Consider the following 23115-nt stretch of genomic DNA (forward strand, 5'->3'; position numbering starts at 1 on the left):
AGACTAGTTACAGGAAAGGCGGGGAACAAGTACAAACATAGGCTTTTAAGCCAGCAAGTTGAAAGAGATGGAAAACTGCCCAAACGGCCAAATAAACAACAATTTCTCGGCCAAAACTCACTCTTCCCATGGAGGATAGGCTACCTAGTGCTTACCACTCCCACTAATAAGCTAGAAGGCTTCCCTCCAACACAGAAAGGCTTGGGAGTTTTAGAAGCTTACTAACAATCCTGGATACAGCAACTCTAACCAGACTAGGCAAGTTACAGGAAAGGTGGGAAACAGGCACACGTGCTGCTTTCAAACCAGAAAGTTGAACGAGATGGAAAAAACTGCTCAAACAGCCATTAACTACAATTTCTGGGCCGGGGACCACTCCTCTTGCGGTAGATAGGCTACCTGATACTTACCACTCCCACTGATAATCTAGAAGGCTTCCCTCCAACACGGAAAGGCTTGGGGGGCTCAGAAGCTTACAAAGAGCACTGGATACAGCAAATCTGTACCTGGACTAGACTAGTAACAGGAAAGGCAGGAAACAAGCACAAACACATCAGAAGGTTGAAAGAGATGGAAAAGCTTCCCAAATGGCCAATAAACTATAATTTCTGGGCCAGAAGCCACTCCTCCTGTGGTAGATAGGTTACATAGTGCTTACCAATCCCACTGATAAGCTAGAAGGCTTCTCTCCAACACAGAAAGGTTTTTTTTGGGGGGGGGGGCTCAGAAGCTTACCAACAGTCCTGGATACAGCAAATCTGTACCTGGACTACACTAGTTATAGGAAAGACAGGGACCATACGCAAAACGGGCTTTTAACCAGAAAGTGGAAAGAGATGGAAAAACTACCCAAACGACCAATGAACTAGAATTTCAGGGCCAAAACACACACTTCCTGTGGCAGATAGGCTACCTAGTGCTTACCACTCCCACTGATAAGCTGGAAGGCTTCCCTCCAACACAGAAAGGCTTGGTGGGCTCAGAAGTTTACCAACAGTCCTGGATACAGCAAGTCTGTGTCTGGACTTGACTAGTTACAGGAAAGGCAGGAAACAGCATCCAAGATATGACAAATTGTTTGTGAAAGTTTAGCAAAAAATATAATTTGTGGTTTGTACGCATTGTAATATATTATACAGTGACTGGCCATTAACATTCAAAAACAAGCACGCTTATTGGTTAGACCAACCAGTGTGCCTGTTGTAAATAGAGCATATACCAACAGAAAAATGTCCAGTCGCTGACGTACCATTGAGCAGACAGACATTTTTTTATTGGTATATGGTAGAGGAATTAGTCTGAAGGAAAGAAAGTCAGAAATTGAAATACGTGTCATCATAGAGTGACTTTGTTACTCATAAAATCTGTGTTTTTTCAACTAATCACTGATAAACAAAGTCACTAAATAATGACACACATTTCAGTTTCAGACTTTCTTTCCTTCAGACAATGCACAAATATTCTCACAGTTTTCTAAATGTATTTGTCTTTCTCCACATTTGTTGTGCGAAGAGGTTGAGAGGTACATATGAGGGCAGAGAAAATAGATAAAAAATTGGGTACGTTCTACAAATTTAAAGTAAGGTACCTGATTTTCATTGTTTTCCTCCATCTCTCTTGTACCTCTGAACTGTCCAAAGGTTACAGGGTTCTTTTTTTCTTTAAAAACAAAAAAGGCAACAGAGATTTTCCCATCTCCTTTGCTTGCTTATCGAAGCAGTGATGTACTATGTAAGTGTATGAACATAAGTCCCATAGGCATGCGCAGTACATCAAGGAAGCCCCAGGATAGAGAAGAAATGTGAAAGAACACCACAATGCCATTATTCAAAGGCATTATTTAAGAGAAGTGAGTCATTTTTTTCTTAAAGAATGTCATTGTATAGTAACAGTAACCTATGGCTGGATGTTGGTAATTCTGACTTTACCCACAGTTGGCTTTGTTTGGTCACTTAGGATTCATCGTCATGACCAAACCACGCCAACTGTGGGTAAATCCAGCATTGCCCACTTATTGCTATAATGTAGTATTTATGAAAATCTATAAATGCACTGACTGCCATCATTGCAAATAATAATCCTTACTGATAACACTGCAGTTTGTACAGTTTTAATAGCTTTTATTGTTCACAAAGTATTTTATTTTGATTATCGTATTTTAAGTTTATTTTTCAGAAAATGCTGTGGAATGTAGATGTGTTGTAGGTTGCTAGAGGTGTTACATTCCACACAGCTTAGGTGCTAATGAGTTAAGAATATCACTTACTCATTTAAATTTGTTTGCTAATTATATCCATTATTTCCAGTGTGCACGTTTTTAAATGAATATGTTTAGATCCTTGAGTCATTTTCAGTGAGTCAGTTGTATAAAATGATTGAACCTGTTTAGTTCAATGAGTGGAAGTTGGTATTTTTTTTAATTGGGATATCCCTGCCCCGTAGTTAACTCTGAAACTACACACGGGTGAAGGTTAGAAGAACATTTTCCATTCATCCTTCCATCTGAACAGGCTCGGTTTTCAGTGATTCTTTGGAAACTGAGTTTTGAAGGCACAGCCAAATACCCTTTTAACAGAGAGCTGTTTGAGGCTATGTCCCACAGAGTACTTTGAAATCTCAACCTTGCTGATCAAACCTAGGATAGTTAAGTAGTAATCACTGTAGTTTTTAAGTGTAGTGCCAGTTATGAATTCTAAACAGATGTTTGATTTCTACCACTGTTACCATGTTTCTGAGATTTTGTGGTTGAAGCAAACTAGTGTTAAGGCTAATAATTTGTATGAGTTGTAGAATTTTGCAGTTACTGGTAATCCATTCTACCACAGAAGGACAATCATGATCTTCAAGGCAGTCTCTCAGCCATCAGCAAGTCCATAACAGTCATTCTAAAAATACTTTCAGAAGGGGGAATTTTCATTGCGGAGATCACAAGCATTTCAATTTTCATAGTCCACTAGGTGCACTCCATTGCCTCTGATGGGCGAGCACCATGTGGAAGCCCTGACTATTTTCCTCTGGGGTCTTTTAAATAATTTTTGTGACCCAAAGTTTCAAATGCTGTATTCTGGGACTGAATGTCTGATCAGATGGGGGGGGGCAGTATAGAACACAAAGCTATCTTCAGGAAATGGCTGCTGAAAAGTGATTTTTGCTTCTTGGATATTTGGGTTCTTATTTATGCAGACTTCTGGGCATTAAGTAATGGTACTTGATTTTGCCTTTTAGAGAAGCGCTCACACTTCAATCTATCTCCCTCTTTCTCTCCGTCTCTTAGATTGAAACATTTTCTTTTGATTATTGGTATTAATATTGAGGGAGGGGGTCACTGCAACTGTGATCAGAAAATGGTCAAGTGGGCAGGCACCTTGTGTGTCACTGCTGTTTGGGCCTTGATAGCAAGCGTGAGGTTTCTTTGTTTTAAAAGAACTGTTGCTCATCTTCTTCTGGCCTGTTGGTGTAAGCACTAATCACCTCTTAATTGATCTACTGTTGATATTCAGCGTAGTCTTGATTAGCTCTATATAGAGCTATATGTACTCCGTTATTAACAGTGACACACAAGGTGACAAAGTAACAAAAAAAAAAAGTACATATCCCAGCTACTACCCTGCACAGTCCTGGTGGTTATGTCCCATATTTCTGCAGTCCACATTATCTCATACTTTATATTTAATATCCCAGAATGACTCTTATACACTGTTCTTCCCATATTATACATATAGGTGTAGTCTCTAGTCATTCTTGATTAAGTAATGTCAGTACTTATTCTTGAACTTTGTCAATATGCTTGTTTGCTCATTATTAATATGAGGCTATCTACTGACTAGCCTTTCATCACATGACAAGATAATTCTAAAGTACACATGCTAGCGTCCTCCTTTACTCCCAACCAGGGGTTCAAGTTATGTTTCTATAGATGTTGGTCCATTCTTTAAATATTATAATCTTGAGGTTATCCTACTGCCACAGTGTAATACTTCATATACCTGCAGTTATGTGTTTCAGGCATTTCCATGTGAACATTCTATATGTTGCTCTTTAACTAGGCATATAGCAAGTCACAGTCAGACTCTGGTCTTTCTGTGCCTTCATTATCATGATAACTCAACCATACTTAACCATTTGAAGTGACAAAAACACAAACATCCTTCTCTAGCATGCAAGTTGTCCAACAAGAAACTGTTGGATGCCCAAACTCCCTTCTGAAAAAAATTGTCAGCAGGAGACAAAGCAAACCTTAACCCACAACTTTCAGTCTTTACTAAATAAATGAGTGGGTACATCAGAATTTGTACAGATACTGTAATATTATAATGCCCTTTGCCATGCTTTAGCAGTATAAAGCCCAAAAGTCAGCATGTTTGGCCTGTGAAAAGGGTCAGACTACTCAGAAGTAACCTAGACAGGTATTCTGTCTGTCATAACCAGATCATGTAGTTTAAAGTGCCATTCATTTCACTTTGTGCCCCAAGATAGGATCAGGGAGAGTCATCCCAAAGATATTGCATACGCAACCTAAGATGATGCTGTTTTATATCATTGCAATGTGATTTTTCCTATTAACATTTAACATCCTCAACTGTTGTCTTTTTTTCCAGTAAACATCTTTATTAAATTATCTTGTATGATATAGGTAGTCTTATGTTTATATAAATGAAAACCATACAACACTGACACCACTTTAGTTGCAAGCATTATACATCAAAAACACCATTGAAACAGCCATCACTTAAAATCTATCCAGTCATTGTCATTTAAGCATCATATGGTTGATTCAAATCCTGCCTCTTAAACCTTGTTCCTTATCTGCATATATTGTTCCCGCAATTCCCATTTTTTCCTATGTAGTTTGCTCCTTCCCTTTTCTTAAGATTCCATTTCCAGTTGTTTTATCTGTTACTATACTCACTACTTTTAATAAAGTTGGTCTAGACTTTGATTTCCATTTTCTAGCAATTGTTTTTTTGGCAGCCACCATCATTAGACTCAGCAAGGCTTTACTATGTCTAGGCAATTCCGATTCTGTATCATAGCTCAAAAAAAGAATCTCCCAGTCAGTCCAGTCCATTCACCCAACATCTTTGCCACTCTGCCAGCTCACTATACCCCCAAAAATGTGTTCCCAGCCACTTCTTTCCTGTCTGTTACACCTCCAACATTTGCTGTCCACCTTCTTTGGAGTCTACTTGGGATATAAAAATACCTATGTAAATACTTCCAGGCAAAGATCCTACATCTTCTAGACTTTGTTGCATATTTGGGAGATGCACATATATTCCTCCTATTCCCTCTTTGTAAATTGCTTATCCAGTATCTCTTCCCAGTCCTTTCTAAGCTCCTCTGATTGATTCTTATAGTTATCATGTAATATTTTATACGCTCTACTAATTATACCTTTTTTAATGGCAGCTTCTGTTCTAGATTCTATTAAAAACTCTACCAGTGCTGGTCTTTTAAATTCATTTAAGAGCCCCCTATTTCTTTTTCTTTGCCTGTACTTTGATGTCAATCCTTGATAGGGAAGGCAGTCTCTAACCTGCAGTCCAATTAAATTCTTGGCCTCTTCCCATTCTGTTACCTTTCCTTTTCTAGTTATTTTCTCCCAGTACCTTGGTTCCTTTGCCAGTTTTCTCCAATAAATTCCAGCCCCCTCTTGCCTATTATCTGTATCCCTAACCACAGTCATCCCTATCGGCAGAATCTTGTTTCTCCATTCTCATAATGGTTTAGTTCTTAGAATCCTCCCTGCTATTTTATGAATATAATACTCGTGTTTTTGGTGCTCTCCTTAAGAGTCTGCATCCAAAATCCCAATCTCTCCTTATTTCTTGAGCTTCCCCTGTATCATTATCTTACCTTTCCACTTTGAATTATAGTTTTCTGCCTGTGCTCTGTATAAGAGCCTTAACTGTGTTGCTGTAAAACACCCCCTCAGATTGGGTAATCCTAGTCCGCCTTATGTTGGAAGAATCAGCTTATCCACTTGACGTTTGCTGTCTTTCCTTCCCAAATAAAATCCTTCAACTCTTTTTTTAATTGCTATCCACAGCTTCTCTGGATGATAAAAATATGCCCATCCTGTGTATAAGACTAAAGGGACTAAAAACATTTTAATTGCTTGTATCTTAGTATCCATATCTATATAACAAAGCTTCCAGTTTCTCAGTTTTGTATTATCTTCTGCTTAGTCTCTTCCCACATATCCTTAGCTGCCACAACAGAGTCATTTCTAATTCATACTCCTAAGTACTTCATTTTATCATGTCCCCATAAATATGGATATTGTTGGATCAATTTGTGTGTGGGTACATAATTTACCACTATTGCCTTTGTTTTAGCTTCATTGATTTTGTATCCTGAGAAGATTAGAAACGGTCTTAAAATATTCTACAACACTAATATCCCTTTCTGGTTTTGTCATGTATAAAATAATATCATCTGCAAATAGAGCCAGCTTTTCCTGGCTACCATACCAGTTATATCCTTGAATTTCTGAATCCCTTATTTTCTTTGCCAGTGGTTCTAAATATAATGCAAACAACAAAGAGGAAAGAAGACAGCCCTGCCTGGTTCCTCTACTCAAGTATAAGTTGTCCGAGAGGACCCCACCTGCTAAAATTTTCACCTCTGATCCCTCATATATACTCCTAATTGACATGTACTCTGTCAAATGCTTTCTCTGCATCAAGGCTCACCAGAAATAGTGGTATTTTCTTACATTCTGCTTCACTCTGGATCATCAATGTTCTGTTAATAAATATGTGCCCCTTCATAAAACCACACTGATCCATATCTATCAATTTTGGTATCAGGTTCATAGGATGATACTAGGCTATTGGCCCGGAGGCCCTTATAAGCCTCGCCAAGAATTTTGCCCATGTTCCCTCAAAGTCAGCACCCGTTTCCCCTGTCCAGCAGGGACACGGGTGGTATCTCAGGAGTGTATTTTCTGTTTCCCATCAAGTCGCCCAGGTTCCTGTTAAAGAGGGCTGGAGAGGTACTCTGCTTGAAATGGAGAGGGAGTCTATTCCATAGATGGGGGGGGGTCTTTGGGACACAAATCTATCCCGCCAACAAGTTCTATTAATGTCACAGAGCAGATTACGACCTTGCGTGCAGGTTGTCTTACGGATATGCAGCAACTCCATCAAGGCTGGTTCTGAAATGGCCTTGTATGCCAGACACAGATCAACTCTGAGCAGTCTGTATGAGACTGAGTAGAGGGGCAGGACTTTTAGCCTATCTGTATAGGATAGGTGTATGAGACCCTGGATTTTCCTGATCATGAACCTCTGTGGTCTCCAACTGCTGCATGTGCTTGGCAAGGTACATGCCGAAGGGGGCACTGTACTCAATAATGGGTCTGATTAGGGAGGAGTACAGGGATGTTATGACCTCCTAGTTCCTCGATGAAGTACCCTTATTTATGAGATGGGCCGTGTAGAAAGCCTTCCGTACAACAGAGGCAATGTGTGGTCATAAGTCAGGCTGCTTTTCAATTTCAGAAGTTGTCCATAAATAGACTTAAAAATGAAAGTGAAAGAAAAAGTTATGGACATTCAGAATTGCCATTTAGCTGAAACACCTGATATCCTTAAAGGGTGATTTGCATATATCCCATGAGGTATCTAATGCAAGAGGTTTAAGGTATCACACAGTTAGAAGTCTAGCTTTGCTAGATTTTTCTTTTTGTGTTCTAGAATTATCAAAAACAGTTGCTTAACAGCAATCTTTTTAAACTCATGCATATTATTGAGGTAATCCCTTATTTTCTGTTTAGCATTCTGCTGTTGCTCCTTTTCTTGTTCTGAGAGATTCCCCCATTTTGCATTACTTTAATATTTGTCAGTCCCTCTAAATAATTTTTATTACTTAACCATATCTCCGTTTCCTTTATTTCTACCCTAGTTTTAAACTAAATTTTAGTTTTATCCCACTCCCTAGCTCCTTAACAGTTGTCTTGTCTGTATTACTTAACACACTCAAACACATCTGCACAATCCCACAAGTTAATCCCACTGTAATCTCTGCTGAATCCACTAAGGGTACACCTAAGTCTGCTACCAGACACCCTCTACCTAATGACAGGGAAGGTAGACTACTGGACAGGTATGAAAATAGAGTTTCACATCTGGTATCCTTTGTATGAGGGCCCTCTATTGCCAATTTCACATGTTTTAACATACTTTGCAGGAAAGTACAGTTTTGTACCTACCATAAATGTAGATGTTTGAATGTATACCCTGCTGCAGTCATCACACTTGGGTTATCCTGTCATCAGGCGGTCCCGCAGTCGGCCTGAATTCCAAAGTATTGGTCCGGTGTCAGTTGCTGTTGCTTCTTCCCTGACGTCAGTGCGCCAGGGGTATATAAGAGGCATCCAACGCCGTTTTCTTCAGTTTTTCTTGCCCCAGATGTCAGGTGCCCCCCCCAAAAGGTGGTCAGTAGATAGTACCAATAATAAAAAGTTTAGCACAAACAAAACATCCCTCCAGCTATAAGCAAATACACCACAAAGGTTGTATTAGATTTTAAGGTATTGAAAGGTTTTAGTTAGGTCAGAGGGGATGGAGGGAGGGTAACCTGGACTGCAGCAGGGTATACACTCGAACAGCTACATTTATGGTAGGTACAAAACTGTACTATGTTCATCGTGTTACCCTGCTGCAGTCATCACACTTGGGTAGAATCCCAAAGCTAAGGATGGGAGGTGGAGTCAAACAGGGTTAACTGCAGTGGTGAAGCCAGCTCTAGTCTTAGAGTAAAGTGGTAAGTGATAGTGTTTGGTGAAGGTGTGTACTGAACTCCAAGTTGCAGCTTCCAGAATATCCTTGGTTGGCACCCCCCTGAGGAAGGCTGTAGATGTAGCTGCTGCCCTGGTAGAGTGGGGCCTTATGCTAGCAGGAACTGGTTTTCCATAGTGGGTGTAGCAAAAATGTATGCAATGTCCTATCCATTTGGAAATGGTCTGTTTTGAGATGGCCTTTCCTTGTGATGCTGTAGCATAGGATACAAAAAGCTGGTCAGATTTTCTGAAAACCTTAGTTTTATCCAAATAGTAATGTAGCTGCCTGTGAATGTCCAAGGAATGCAGGAGTCTTTCTCCTTTGTTCTGTGGATTTGGAAAGAAGATGGGTAAATGGATGGTTTGATTTAGAGCCACACTGGATAGCACCTTAGGCATAAAGGAGGAGTTAGTTCGTAGAGAAACTCTGTCTTGATGAAAAATGAGGAAAGGCTCTACTGCCATTGGTGCCTGAAGCTCTGAGACTCTTCTGGCTGAAGTAATTGTTAGCAGCAGGGTAGTCTTCCATGATATAAATTTTAAGTCAGATGAGAAAGCTGGCTCAAAAGGCGGTAGCGTAAGTTTTTCCAGAACAAAATTGAGGTCCCAAGAAGGTGTTGGTGCTCTCCTGGGAGGCCTGATGTTTTTGGCCCCTCTGAGAAACTGCCGTAGGAGTGCATGTGAAAATAAGGGAGAATCCGTGTTGTAGTGAGCTGAAGTAGCTGAGGCGTGGATCTTAATAGATGAAAAGGAAAGCCCTTTGTGTAACATCTCAGTTAAATATTGCAGAATCTGAGGTATGTCCGGCTGAAGGGTATTTTGGCCTTTAGCTTGGTTCCAGGCGCAAAACCTTTTCCATTTGTCTGAGTAGGCTTTCCTGGTGCTGGGCCTCCTGGCCTCCAGAATAATATCCATAACAGCTTGTGAAAGAGAAGCTGGCTGGTTGCTTAGGTGATTTGCCATGCAGCCAAGTTTAAGGTTTTGAGCTGGCTGTGTAAAATCTGACACTCTTGCTGTGTGAGCAGATGAGTAATTTGAGATAAAATCCATGGTGGGCCCTGGTCCATATTCCTTAATAGTGGGTACCAGTGCTGGCGTGGCCAGTCTGGGGCAATGAGTATCATTCAGAGTCTCTCCATCCTGACTTTCAGCAGTAACTTTGTGAGAAGGGGCATTGGAGGGAAGGCATACACTGTCAGCATTTTCCAACTGAATGAGAGTGCGTCCACTTTCCAAGCTTGATGGTGAAAAGTCCTTGTGCAAAATTTTGTTAGCTGATAGTTTTGGGGGCTGGCAAACAGGTCTATGTCTGGGTGCCCCCATTTTTGAGTTATCATTGCAAATACTTGTGGATCCAATTTCCACTTGTGGGGATCCGTGATGTTTCTGCTTAGGTTGTCTGCCAATGTGTTCTTTCTTCCCGGCAGGAATTGAGCTTGTAATTGAACTTGGTAAGCCAATGCTGTGTTCCACAAGGTCATTGCTTGCCTGCATAGAGGGTAGGAGTGTGTACCCCCTTGTTTGTTTATGTACCACATTACTGTGGTGTTGTCTGTCCTTATGATAAGCTGTCCTGGATGTAAGAGGTCCTTGAAGGCTGTCAGAGCATTCTGTACAGCTAGCATTTCTTTTTGATTGATGTGCAGATTCCTTTGATCTGCAGTCCATATGCCTTGAACGCACCATCCTGCCATGTGTGCCCCCCAGGCATAGTCCGATGCATCTGTTGTCATAGTTTGCCTGGCTGGGGGTAAGGTGAAAGGCTGACCCTTGTTGAGGTGACATGCCTGTGACCACCATAGAAACTCCTGTTGAAGGCAGGGAATGAGAGGTATCATAGTTTCCAAGCTGTGGCTGTGTTGAGTACATACGCTTTTTAGGTACCATTGTAATTTCCTCATATGCAGTTTTTCAAATGGTATTAGTAGTATGCAAAATGCCATGAAGCCCAAGGCCTGCAGAATTTTTCTTGCAGGGAGTTGTGTCTTTGTTGCCATTGCTCTGAAGTATTGAGTTAATTGTAGTTGTTTGTCTGGTGTCAGAAAAGCCATCTGGGCCGTTGTATTCAAGCTGGCACCCGGGAATGTCATATTTTGTGAAGGCACTAATTTTGATTTATTTTCGTTTACTGTGTACCCTAGGCAACTTAGAAGGTGTTTTACAAAAGCCAGATGTTATAAGAGAATGTCCTTGCTTTTTGCTTGGATGAGGCAGTCATCCAGGTATGGGTATATTTGAATTCCTCTTTGTCTGCAGTATGCAATTACTGGTGCTAGGCATTTTGTGAAGACCCTGAGTGCAGTAGATAAGCCAAAGGGCAGTGCAGAGAATTGGTAATGGGTTGAACCTGCAATGAAACGGAGGTATCTTCTGCAATTTTGTCTGATAGGGACATGCAGGTATGCCTCCTTGAAGTCCAACGTTACTAGCCAAGCTTTCTTGCCCAACATGGGAAGAAGCTGCTGTAGTGTTAGCATCCTGAATTTGGGTACTTGCAAAAAGGTGTTTAGAATTGAAAGGTCCAGAATGGGTCTCCAAGCATTGTCCTTTCTGGGGACTAGAAAGAGCCTTGAGTAAAATCCTTGGCCTTGCTCCTATGTAGGTACCAGTTGAATGGCTCTCATGTCCATGAGAGCTGTAATTTGTTTTTGTGCCTCTGCCCATTGATTTTGTGGCAGGTTTGGCATTCCTTTTATCCTTGGCAAGGTGTGGAAATGGAATCTGTATCCTTGTGAGATAATGTGTAGGACCCATTTGTCCTTTGTGACGATGCGCCAGTTGTCTGCAAAAAGTGCTAATTTTCCTCCCAAGGGAGCTTCCAAGAGAGTTTTGCTTGGCAGTTTGAGGTTTAAGTCATTGTGTTTGCCTTTTAGTAGTTTGGGACCTGTCTTCTCCTCCCTTCTGTGTTGCAGTGCCCCATTGGCGAGGTTTGTAAGGGATTTGTGCTTGTCCTCTGCCTCTTGGGTGCCTGTATTTACCCCTCTGTGGTCTGTCAGAAGCTGGAAAGGACCATTTTTTTTTTGGCCAATTTCTGCTGAAGCGTGGGGGCTGTATCTGTAAGAAATCTTTGACCGTCTGCATAGATTTTGCCTTATCCTCCATTTTCTTTAAAACCTCCTCTGCTTTAACCCCAAATAAGACATTCTGCTGTAAGGGTGCATCTAGTAACTTTGCTTTAACATGATCAGGCAGAGTTTGTTCCTTTAACCAAGCATGCCTACGTATAACAGACCCAGTAACAGCTGCTCTAGAGGAAGCTTCCAAGGCATCAAAACCACATTGTAAAGTATGTTTGCCCACCTGTTCAGCTGCATGCAACAGATCCTGCATTTCCTTGAATTCAGACTGTCGAGGGTACATGCTCATCTTTTGTTTTATTTGAGACATTAGGAATTGCTGGTATTTAAGCATGTGAAATTGACAATTTAGTGCTCTCATAGCTAGAGTAGCTGAGGTGTAAACCTTCTTCCCCCACCTATCTAGTGCTCTGGAGTCCCTTTCAGAGGGTACAGGATTTTTAGCTATAGAAGCCTTAGCCCCTTTGGGACCCTGGGAGATTGTCTCTGGATCCGCAACAGGGCTTTTGTAAAGGAATTTGTGTGAGTCAGGCACTCTATAGTATCTGTCTGGTTTGGCTGGAGCAGGAGGCAGAGAATCTGGATTTAGACTAGATTCTAAGAAAACATCATCCACAATGTCTAAAATTGGGGGGATAGCAAGTGGTCTGTGCTGAGGGAGTAAAAGAAACTCTCGGAGTCTTTTCTTTGAGTCGGAGTAGTCCTGACCTTCCCAGTGGAAATGTTCCTTCATGGTATGTAAGGTTTCCCCAAAGGAATAGTCTTCAGGGGGAGAAGCTGAGGGAATCTTCAGCATCAGAATCTTCATAAGGGGGGAAAGGAGTAATCCTGTTCCTCAGAGGAGCCTGAGGAAACAGACACTTGATCAGAGAAGGCATAATCCTCCTCTTGTCTAGGCCTTTTGTTGGGGGGGGGGGGGGGTTGGGAACCCCTGATTAAAGAAATCAAATCTTCTGCCATTTTAAGCATCTGTTTCTTAGGCATGGGGCCTTGAACTGGAGACTGAAGTGCAGTCTTTTTTGGTTTTAGAGGAGTCTTAAGCTTAGCATAAGATTTTATGGTGAGAGTAGTCGGTCTGAAGACACCTTCAGAAACCGAAGGTGCTTCTACAGCACTGGCTTCTCCTTCTGCAATGTCGTCAGTATGGCCTAAAGAAAATGGCTGTGTTGGCCTAGAACTCTCTGTTGGAGAATCCGAAGCGGTCTGGGGATCCAATTCAGCGGTAGCCAGGGGCTGCGTAGGCGCCTCACTGAAAACTGGAGAACCGGCGACTGGCCCAGCCGGGGCCTCGGAGTCTGGCTTGGATCTAGGCTGCCTGTCTTTATCTTTGCATTTTTTATGCACGCCGGTAGTCGGTTGCTCCGACGGCATAGTGTAATTAAATTTCCTACCGAAGTAGTGTCGTGCAAAATCAAAGCGTCGCTTTATAGTTTGCTTATTGAACCTAGCACAAAACCGACAACCAGTGATGTCGTGGTCTGGGCCTAGGCAAGGTATGCAAAAAGAATGAAAGTCCTTATGAGGTAATTGCTTCCCACAAGAAATGCAATTATTAACTTTTTCTGACATCGGACTGAGGCAAGAAAAGGTTCCCCAACGGAGTATTTAGCTTTGAAGACTTCGGACTGAAACTCGATTCGAAAATCTCAGGTGTTGGCCGACCGGCACTTGTGAACTGCTTCTGCTTCGGGCACCGCGCAGCAAGAAAGACTGAAGAAAATGGCGTCAGATGCCTCTTATATACCCCTGGCACACTGACATCAGGAAAGAAGCGACAGCAACCGACGCAGGACCAAGACTTTGGAATTCAGGCCGACTGCGGGACCGCCTGACGACAGGATAACCCAAGTGTGATGACTGCAGCATGGTAACACGATGAACATCAAGTCATTATCAAAGCTGAGGGCACTGCAAGTTACTAAGGGGCATACAGCACACAGCTAGAGCAGTACTCCAGGTTTCCAAACATTTTCTGAAGTGTGGTTACAGTGCTTTATGTGCATTATGTAGAGCAGTTGCTATTGACTCTGTTATCTGCATGCACACCTGGTTGAGGAGCCAGCCACATTGTGACCAAGATAAGGTGAAATTCCTAGATTGACCCATTGGATAATGAATTCCTGCAGAGAAAGTAGTAGAGAAATTTCATAGAAAGAAACCAAATAAAAGCTGTGAAATAATTAAATTTGCATCTAACCTGAGGGCTAAATAGAGATTATCCTTCTAAGCATTGGCCTCTGCATCCTAGGCATGATAAGGGGAGGCCTCCCTGATCAAGAAGACCTAGACACTCCAGAAGATGGCAGTCTGAACAGTGTTGTAGACCTGGGAGGGTCCAAAAACTCTGTCCTTTATGAGAAAAGCTGTGACTATACAAATCTCCATCATTCATCCTCTCCAACACCCCCTCCCATCCCACTAACAAGAAGACTGTCTTCTTTTCTAAACCAGTGGAAGCTCATCACCTGAGATCAGTGGGCACTGAACTTCATAGAAAAAGGCTACTTCATTCATTTCAGAGAAAAACCTCCCTTCTTAGGGATGCAAAAACCTCCAAAAGAATAAAAGTCTGTACTTCCCCGGTCTTAAAAGAACTGTTCTAAAAAGGATCTGTTCAGTCAGTCCTTGCTGGGGAAGTGACAGCAAGGTTCTAGTCCAGGGTGTGTCTATTTCCAAGAAAGAAGGGAACTTGGGCAACCTATTTTAGACCTCTCAAAGTTAAACAGGTTCCTAGACATTCCCAAATTTAAAATACTGACTCTTACTTGATCTGAAGGACACCTGTCTTCATGTGCCTATAGTAAAACAGCACAGAAGATACCTTTACTTTATAGTAGGAGGTTTGCACTACCAATTCTGTGCTTTGCCATTTGGTTTAGCCACTGCACCCAGAGTTTTCACGTGATGTTTAGCCCCAATTATAGCACACTGCAGAACTCCAGGAGTATATATTTACCTCTACTAGGATGCATGACGTTGCAAGATGGTTCTACCCTGGATGAAACAAGCAGCCTTACAGGCTACCATGGACTGCTTTCGGGAGGATAGGGCTCATCCTGAATTTCCGCAAGTCCCAACTTCAGCTGCAGGCAAGAATTCTCTTTCTGAATGTAATGATTGACTCTGCACAATAGAAAGCCCTTCTTTTTCTAGGGCAAGGTGTTAGGCTACCTTCTCAGCTTACTACCAAGGAAGACAATCACATCAAGGAAATGTCTTAAAAGCCTTGAGGTTCATGGCATCATACATCCTCATGATACCCCTGGCAAAATTACATATGAGGAAACTTCAGTGGTTCCTAAAAAACACTTGGGAGCAGCACTCCGAATCCGTGGAAATCCTGCTGCCCCTTCTACCATGCTTGAAAAGGGAGCTTCTTTGATGGAAGATATCATCACGCTGAATCCAGGCATGCATTTCTGTCTAACAGAGACAGACAAGACCATAACCACACAGAATGCTGAAGTAGCCTGGGGTGCACACTTAAGACCCATGAATGTACAAGGTGTCTGGACCCCAGAGCAATGAATACTTCACATAAACCTAAAGGAGTTGTTGGCAGTTGGTTTAGCAATGAAAGCTGTTCAAAGCAACCTGTCCTCAGTAGCACTGCAAATTTGGATAGAACACACTTATGTGGTGTATAAACATGTAAGGGAGATTCATTCCTGCCCTCTGTGCATTGATACAACAATTGCAGTTGATACAGAAAACATGCTACATACTAGGCCAGAAGAGCACCTTAGCTGACTCTTTGAGCAGAGACATTCTGGGCTCCAATGAATGAAATGCTAAAAAGGGAAACCTTCCTGAACCTTACCCATCACCGAGGACACCTTGGCATAGATCTTTTTGCCTCTCCCCAAAACAGACAACTTTAAATGTTTGCTAAAGAATCCAGCAGACAAGGAGGTGGAGAGTAGACAACCTTCTCATTCAAATTGACAGGACTCTTTCTTTATGCCTTCTCACCATTTCCCCTGATTCCCAGGATACTGATCAAGGTGAGGTTAGACAGACCGAGCTTGATACTCATACCCCCCCCCCCTTTCTGCCCAAGGCAGGATTGCATGGTTCTCCCTCCTTTTGACCTCCATTGAGGGGAGATATTATATTCTCCCACAAGTGATAGACTTACTCACCCAGATAAAGGGGTATGCCATTCACCTTCACCTGAGCACTCTCACACGTAACGGCTTGGAGGATTAGTTTCTGATCCCAAATTCTTCTGTTTGCTCTACAGAAGTGCTATCAGTAGTGAGAGAGACAAGAAGGCCAAATACCAGAAAATCATACTTATCCAGGTGGAAAAGGTTTTCTCTTTGGTGCAAGACATTAGCCCTTCACAGGCGGACAAACCTTGTGTTAGAATATATGTCTCAACTTTTTCAACAGGGACTTCCTTGTTCTAGTGTTAAGGTACGTACTTCAGCTATCTCTGCTTGCCTGCCCCTCCATCTTTTCTCACCCTCACCTAAAGCTTTTCCTCAAAGGGGTCGTACATCTTAAGCCCCTCAGGAAAAACCTTTCCTTACCTAGGATTTAAGCTGTGTCTTAAAAAAATTACATTACCACCTTTTGAGCTTGCAGCTTCTGCCCCCTGCAAAATGTACACTTGGAAGACCACTCTGTTCGTAGCCGTCACATCAGCCAGACAAGTCTCAGTGTTACAAGTCCTGATGTGCAAGGACCCTTTCACTGTGTTCCGTATGGACAGGGTAACCCTTAGAACTAAATCAATATTTACGCCCAAAGTAGTGTTGGATCTTTCCTTGAATCATGCTATTCATTTGGCAGTGCTCTACCCCAACCTACAAAATAATGCAGAGCAAATCTTGCACTCTGTTGATGTGCACAGACAGATTAGGTATTACCTGGACAGACAAACTTCCCTAACAGGACAGATCAAGTTCTGGTAGCATTTGCAGCAGAAAAAGAAGACAAGTCAGTCTCCAAACAGGCTATTTCTAAGTCGATAGCCAACTGCGTTATCTTTTGTAATACCCATCATGGCAAACCAGTATCAACTCATGTCAGGGCTTGTGCCACCAGACACGGTGCAGCCGCCACTGCCTTTATTAAAGGTCCCCCTGCACAGGCTATTTTGGAAGCTGCCACCTGGCTAGCCGTCCACACCTTTACTAAACATTACCATCTAGCCACTGCCTTGTGGGCTAGGCCAGGGCTTGCTACTGCAATCCTGCAAAACGTGCTTTCCCAGGGGCTAAAAGACATCCCCCCCCCCCAAACTAGTAGTTTTGGGAGTCCTGTGAAGAATCAGTACTGCAGCACTGACTGCAAAAAACATACCACAGTTGTGTCACACTTGCCATAATGGTAAATGTTCAAGTAGCTCAGTGTTGCAGTTAACATTCTGACCCTCTTACCCTTCTGTCTGCTGGCATCTCATGCCCCACCTTCCCCTTACTGTGGGAAGAAGAGTAGGAAAGCATTTTAGATGAGTAGTTCTTATCCACATTATCCTCTACTTTTACTTTTAGCACATAGCGGCCATCTTCCCCTATTTCTGTCCAAAAAAGTATTTTGACATCAGGGAGGGTCATGCTGTCCTCGACCATCAGACTGCTACTCACTCTCTAAAAAGACCTGAAGATGGTGCGGACAGATGCCCCACTTATAACGTGATGTCCAAACATCGGCCATTGTGCTTTCATGATGAAAAGTCTCTGGAAATTGGGCCAGTTCACAGGCTTCTGTATGGCATGAAGACCAAAGAATCAGGACTGCAACGCTGATCTCTTTAACATCTACAGTTATGGTAAGTATGACACAACAGTACTTTTTGAGGACTTACCCCTCACAGTGGTATGTTCTCTGCAATCCGAGCAGATACATAATTGTGTATTACCTGTATTATTTGTAGCAGCACAGATGTCCTATCTTCATTGTCTCTTTATGTATAGGAAGCTTGCTTACTTGAGGTTTGGGGCGTGATTGGGTAAGGTCCATTAGCTAGGCATAGCTAAGTATTTGATAATTAATTTCATGCCATATGCTACGTAGTGCACTACTGAGTGTGGGAACTTTGAAAAAATACAGAACTGTGCTTGTGAAAAGCATAAGCTTTATCACAGAACATATGAAAAAATACCTATTTATAGATTATTTGATATTGTAAGATTGTGTTTTTTTTCATAAAGATTTTTCCACTTTCATAAAAGCTTGTTAATAACAGAAATTTGCTTTTTTAACTGAATATTATATATTTTGATATTGTCATAGTGAAAGATTACCAGTTAGTCCAGTTTTGCGAAGATGAGGGCAAGGATATGCAATCAAAGGAGCAAGGCAAAACTCAGAACCAACTCAAGCAGTACGTCCAGCAATTTGTATTTATTATTAGTCATTTACTTCAGACCAACATGGACTGCAGTTATACAGAGGCTGTAGAGGCAACCTGGGTTCTGGCATTGGCACTGAAAGGACTGTACAACATACTCAAGGTAAGTGTGAATTAGAATGTTTTTAATTTTTCAGTATACATGTCTATCTCATATTGAAGTGAAGGTTCTTGTTACATGGATGGACACTTTTTAAATGTTTTTTTAAGATAATGATACTGTTCTTTATCACCTTACATCTAAGTGAGATATGAAAGCCTTGATATTGTTTTCTTTGAAATAAAGTTTGATTTTCATATGAATAAAAGTCAAGTGGCAAGGGTTTCTTCTTTTGAATGTCAGCTCAGTAGATGGTGGTCTCTGTGGCTACATGAGCTCCGTAGTAGTCTGCTATTTAGAGTTTTAAAGCTTTCCAGGAAGTGTCATTAGTGGAATATGTTAAAAAGGAAGCTTGGCCTAGATAGTTATCATTTTCCCCCACATTTAAGTCACCATTTGAAATATAGCTCATCTACTTCACCTTTTTTATTTATTTATTTTTTTTCTGCAAATATTTTTTCATGTATCCCATTTTTTGCTGCAAATATTGTTTTCCTGTATCCCACATTAAAGACCCAGAGGAACAGCTCTTGTCTCTTCTCTTTTCAGTTTATGCTTTTGTATGTAACAGAAAGATCTGACATGACAAGTACATCTTAATACCAGTAGGATTAAAGATATCAGCAACTTCTCATCTGAAATTTCCCAGACTGTAGCTTTTTCCCATTAGTTATAATGTCCCAGACTCAGCATCAGTTGCCCAGATCTTTTTTGTTGCAACAAGCTCACAGCAAAAATTACCCCAGGGTGTTTTTTTTTAACCTTGTTTGAGAAAAAAGCTCTCTGGAGTTGCACTTTCTGCTCTAACATAGAATAATTGCTTTGCTGCTTTATTTTCAAGTGTTGTTATGGAGTATGAGAAATGTGATTCTTGTGGAAGCAGAATTTCATTCCAAGACGGGCTTTTTTTCCCCATTATTTGCTTTGGCCCACAATGTTTAAGACTCTTAAGATTGTGGTATTTGTAGTGGTTTCAGTAAGTGTACTGTGATTGATAAGAAGAATAAGTTTATCTTGAAATGTGCGATAGCTATAGAAGAAGTGATGGCTGTAAAGGGTTCGGCATGCCAGGGATAGATCTTTGAAAAATAAAGGAAAAAGGGACATCCAGTATGACATTGTGGCAGTTAGATGCAGAATTGAGCTTCAAGTACAGATTGCATTTCTAAATGCAGAGTAAGCAAAATTAAGTACTTGAGAAAGGAAAGTAAAAAGAATTTAGAGTATGTACAAAGCGAGTGACACTGAGTCTTGTTTAATAGTTGATAAAGCTATGGATAGTACGAGTGAAGTTTTAACACGGGAAACTATCTGAGAGATCAAAGACGTGAAGCAAACCTTGCTGGATAGCATGTGAGATGAAGAGAAAAGGTTAGGGGAGATGGTGGAAGGATTGAATGAACACTGGTGGTGATACAGGAGCTCCTGGCTAAGAACCCAACAGCCTGAAGGCAAGGGTGGATGTGGCAGAGGTGAGATTTGGAATGCCTAGAATCTAAAACAGTATATTTGGAGAATCAAACAAGAAGGAAACACATAAATGTGTTGCATCTCCCAGAAAACTATGAGGGTAGTGACTGCATTAAAGTGATGGAAAGCTTTTTGGCAAAGTAGACTGGGATTTTAGCAGAGGAGGTAATAATAGAGGGTACCCATTGAAAGGCATGGTGACATACTGCAGGGGGGCAAGAGATCCCAAAACCAATGATGCTAAGGCCTGACTGGTGTCTGCTGAAAGAAGTTATTTTGAAAGACTTGTGGCAGCCTGGCAAAAGTCTGATTGTGGGGAAGACTGTTTTCTGGACCGTGATTGTTTATTTGAAACAAGGTTGAAACATAATGCCATGGACCAGTGATAATGGAATGCAGGAATACAGGTCTTAAATTGGGGACTGCTGTATTCGGCGACAGTCAGAATCTTCTCACAAGGAGTTACTTGATTATTTGTTAACCCATAAGATGAATTGTACTTTATTGCAAAGGCCGTTAATCTTCAATTTGGAGTGGAAAACCAGGATAAATAGTTGCAGGATGGGAGCAATGCAGGGATCGGGTGTGGATGTAAGTAACCAGGGGAAAGAGATTGGACTTTGTCCCCTTTTTTACAAAAGACAATTAATAGCGAAAGTTCAGAGAATCAAGTAAGAGAGGATCTGAGGAGAATAGACAATAATATGTTAGATTAGTAAGGGAATAAATGGATATGAACAGTTAAAAAGATGTAATTCCAAAGTAGCTTTATGCTAGGTTATTAAAGTCTGGTTTAAGAAGAAAGTTAATTTTTTTTTTTTTTGCTTTAGTTCTGTTATATGTCTACATAAAAGAGGAGTCAGAAATTTATGTAAAGTAATGATAATTGTTATGGAATGAATGCAGAGTAAGCATACAAACTTGATGAAGCATCAGGGGATACATGGATATGTCCTTTTACTTTGTGGGTTTAGATGTGTAATAGCTTCATAGGTGTGTACTAGGCTAATGGCCCTGGGGTCTTTACAAGCCTAGCCCATATAAGTGCCCTGACATTGTGCTGCCTGTCGTTAGTTCCCAGTGCTTTTATCAAGTAGAGCCACTTGAGTGATCCCCGGGGTGAATTTTCTATTTCCCACCCACCCATCAAGATTTCTCTTGAAGAGAGGGTCAGTGAGGTGCTCTGCTTGACATGTATGGAAGTCTATTCCAGAGCATGGGCAGTCTCTGGTTTAAGAACCTTCCCCTCCAGGATGTTCTGTTGATTGTGGTAATGAGTTTGAGGTCTCTGGAGCGTATGGTGCAGAGGGACTGGGATTTCTTTAGATGTAGCATTTCTAACAGAACTGGGTCAGACATGGCTTTGTAAGTCAAGCAGAGATGGTCTCTTAGTTGACGATATGAGACAGAGAACAGCCGGAGTTTTTTGAGTCTGTCCATGTAGGACATGTGTTCAAGGTCTAGGATCCTCTTCTTGAGGTACTTTTGTGGCCTCGGCAGCTGTTGCAGGTATCTAGTGAGGTACATGCCAAATGGGGCATTATACTCTATGATTGATCTAATGAGGGAAGAGTAGAGAGAAATTATGACCTTTTTCTTCCTGGATGCAAAACCCTTGGTAATGAGATGTGCCACATTAGTGTAACGGTTTGCTTAAGCCTCAGTGTATATTTGACATTAAATGAGCAGTCAAAAATGTGTGTAAACTCTGGGGTATCAAAAGCTACAAGTGTGTGTTGTTTGTAGTCCAGACTACAGTATATAGCATATACAGTTCAAGTCGAGAAAGGAAGGATCACTTGGGGGAAGCAGGATCGCTATGTGTTTGAGCACTGTCATAGTTAGGTCAGGTATGGGGAACAGGGAGAGAGGTTTTAGCTCTGAAATTTTTCAGCAATTAATATTAGTGAATTTGTTTGTAAATTTGTGTATATTTTTCAGGTAAAATTTGGAGTAAGAATACATCTAGTCATTCAGTGTAAATGGAAGAAGGAATGGGCAAGTACTAAAAGGTGTATAAATTTGGAGACAAGATAAGACGCGCAAGAACAGACAGAAGTGGAGTAGAGTACAAGAAGGATAGGATAGGAACAAATAAAAGAATACAGCACAGGAGATTTTTGACGTCATCTTATGGAATGTGAATGGGCTCAGGGACAAAATTAGAAAGGAAGGGGATACTGAATTATGACAGGGAAACAAAGGCACATCTGAATAGCATTTGGGAAGTGCATTTGACTTTCGAAGCACAAAATAGAAAAACAAACTAGGTGGTTATGAGCTAGTTGCAAGCTTGACATGGGGACAAAAGAGAAGAGGGGTGATTTTATTTTAAGAGGATAGCTTGGCCATTTGAAGGTGTAAAGAAGTTCATAGGTGGGAAGGTTAGAGCAGAAGGGATAAAAGGCAGGATAGACAGGATACTAACAGTGTTGGTAATTGGTAATGTATGTACCCCCAGGTGTCAAGGTTAAGGCGCTTGGTGGAGGGTAATGACAGTTGGAGCAGTTTCAAGAGGGCATAGTGATGTATGTTGGAGATTGAAATTTGGCAGTGGATATGAAATAATTAAAGACTTTCAAGCAATGAGACTAAAGACAGGATAAATACTTGAGGTATTATTTGACATTTGTGGCATGGTGGATATAAGTAGAACATAAAGTAGGGTGACTTGGAGAAAGGTATACTTTTTTTTCACACAGACATAAAGTTCAGCAAGGCTAGATAGGGGCTATATCTCAAAAGAACATGAACATTTAGCAAAAAGAATAATAGAGCTGCTTATGTTATCAGATCATGCAGTATTACCTGCTAGGATACAAATACCCACAGTAGTTAATTTGGAAAGATCTTGGAGTTTTTTCTAATTATTTTATGGAAAGGAAGGAAAAATTGAGAGTGGGTTAAATAGGTTATAAAGAGAGAGGCAGAAGGAGGAGATAATGAGGAAGTGTGTTATGATAGAATAAACAGAAACATCAGAGCAGATTCTGGATAGAGTGAGGTAAAAATGTTAGAGGACTAAGAAGGAAAGCATTAATGGAAGAGTTAGTTTTATCCTTTCTCTCTTTGTACTAAAACTAACTTGGATAGAGAAAGAGGATGATTAAATAAAAGTTGCAGAAGGGGGAAATGAGAAGATATGGCAAAGGAAAGTGGCACCAGAAAAGGTGGTGTTCTCTAACATGGCAAAAGCAAGAAGAGTTTTGGAAGTGATACTTCATCAAATAGTAGTAGAAAGAGGAATTTAGAAGTTTCGAACGGACAAAATCAATAGAGAAAAAGATACATTAGAAGAAATATTTTGGGGGAATGTTATCAG

The 23115-nt window shown here is 41.2% G+C and overlaps 1 protein-coding gene across 1 annotated transcript in view; it reads left to right on the plus strand.

Moving 5' to 3' along the window:
- The window catches only part of ZZEF1 (zinc finger ZZ-type and EF-hand domain containing 1), a gene marked incomplete in the record, with an annotated part of 3903331 nt that overhangs the window by 3148801 nt on the left and 731415 nt on the right, over positions 1–23115 (plus strand). The window contains 1 exon segment of the mRNA XM_044082903.1: positions 18106–18326. Coding sequence (XP_043938838.1) covers positions 18106–18326 — 221 coding nt within the window.

Source organism: Protopterus annectens, chromosome 9.part0 (assembly GCF_019279795.1).
Source record: "Protopterus annectens isolate FY-2018-M chromosome 9.part0, PAN1.0, whole genome shotgun sequence".
In the NCBI taxonomy this organism is placed as follows: Eukaryota; Metazoa; Chordata; order Ceratodontiformes; family Protopteridae; genus Protopterus; species Protopterus annectens.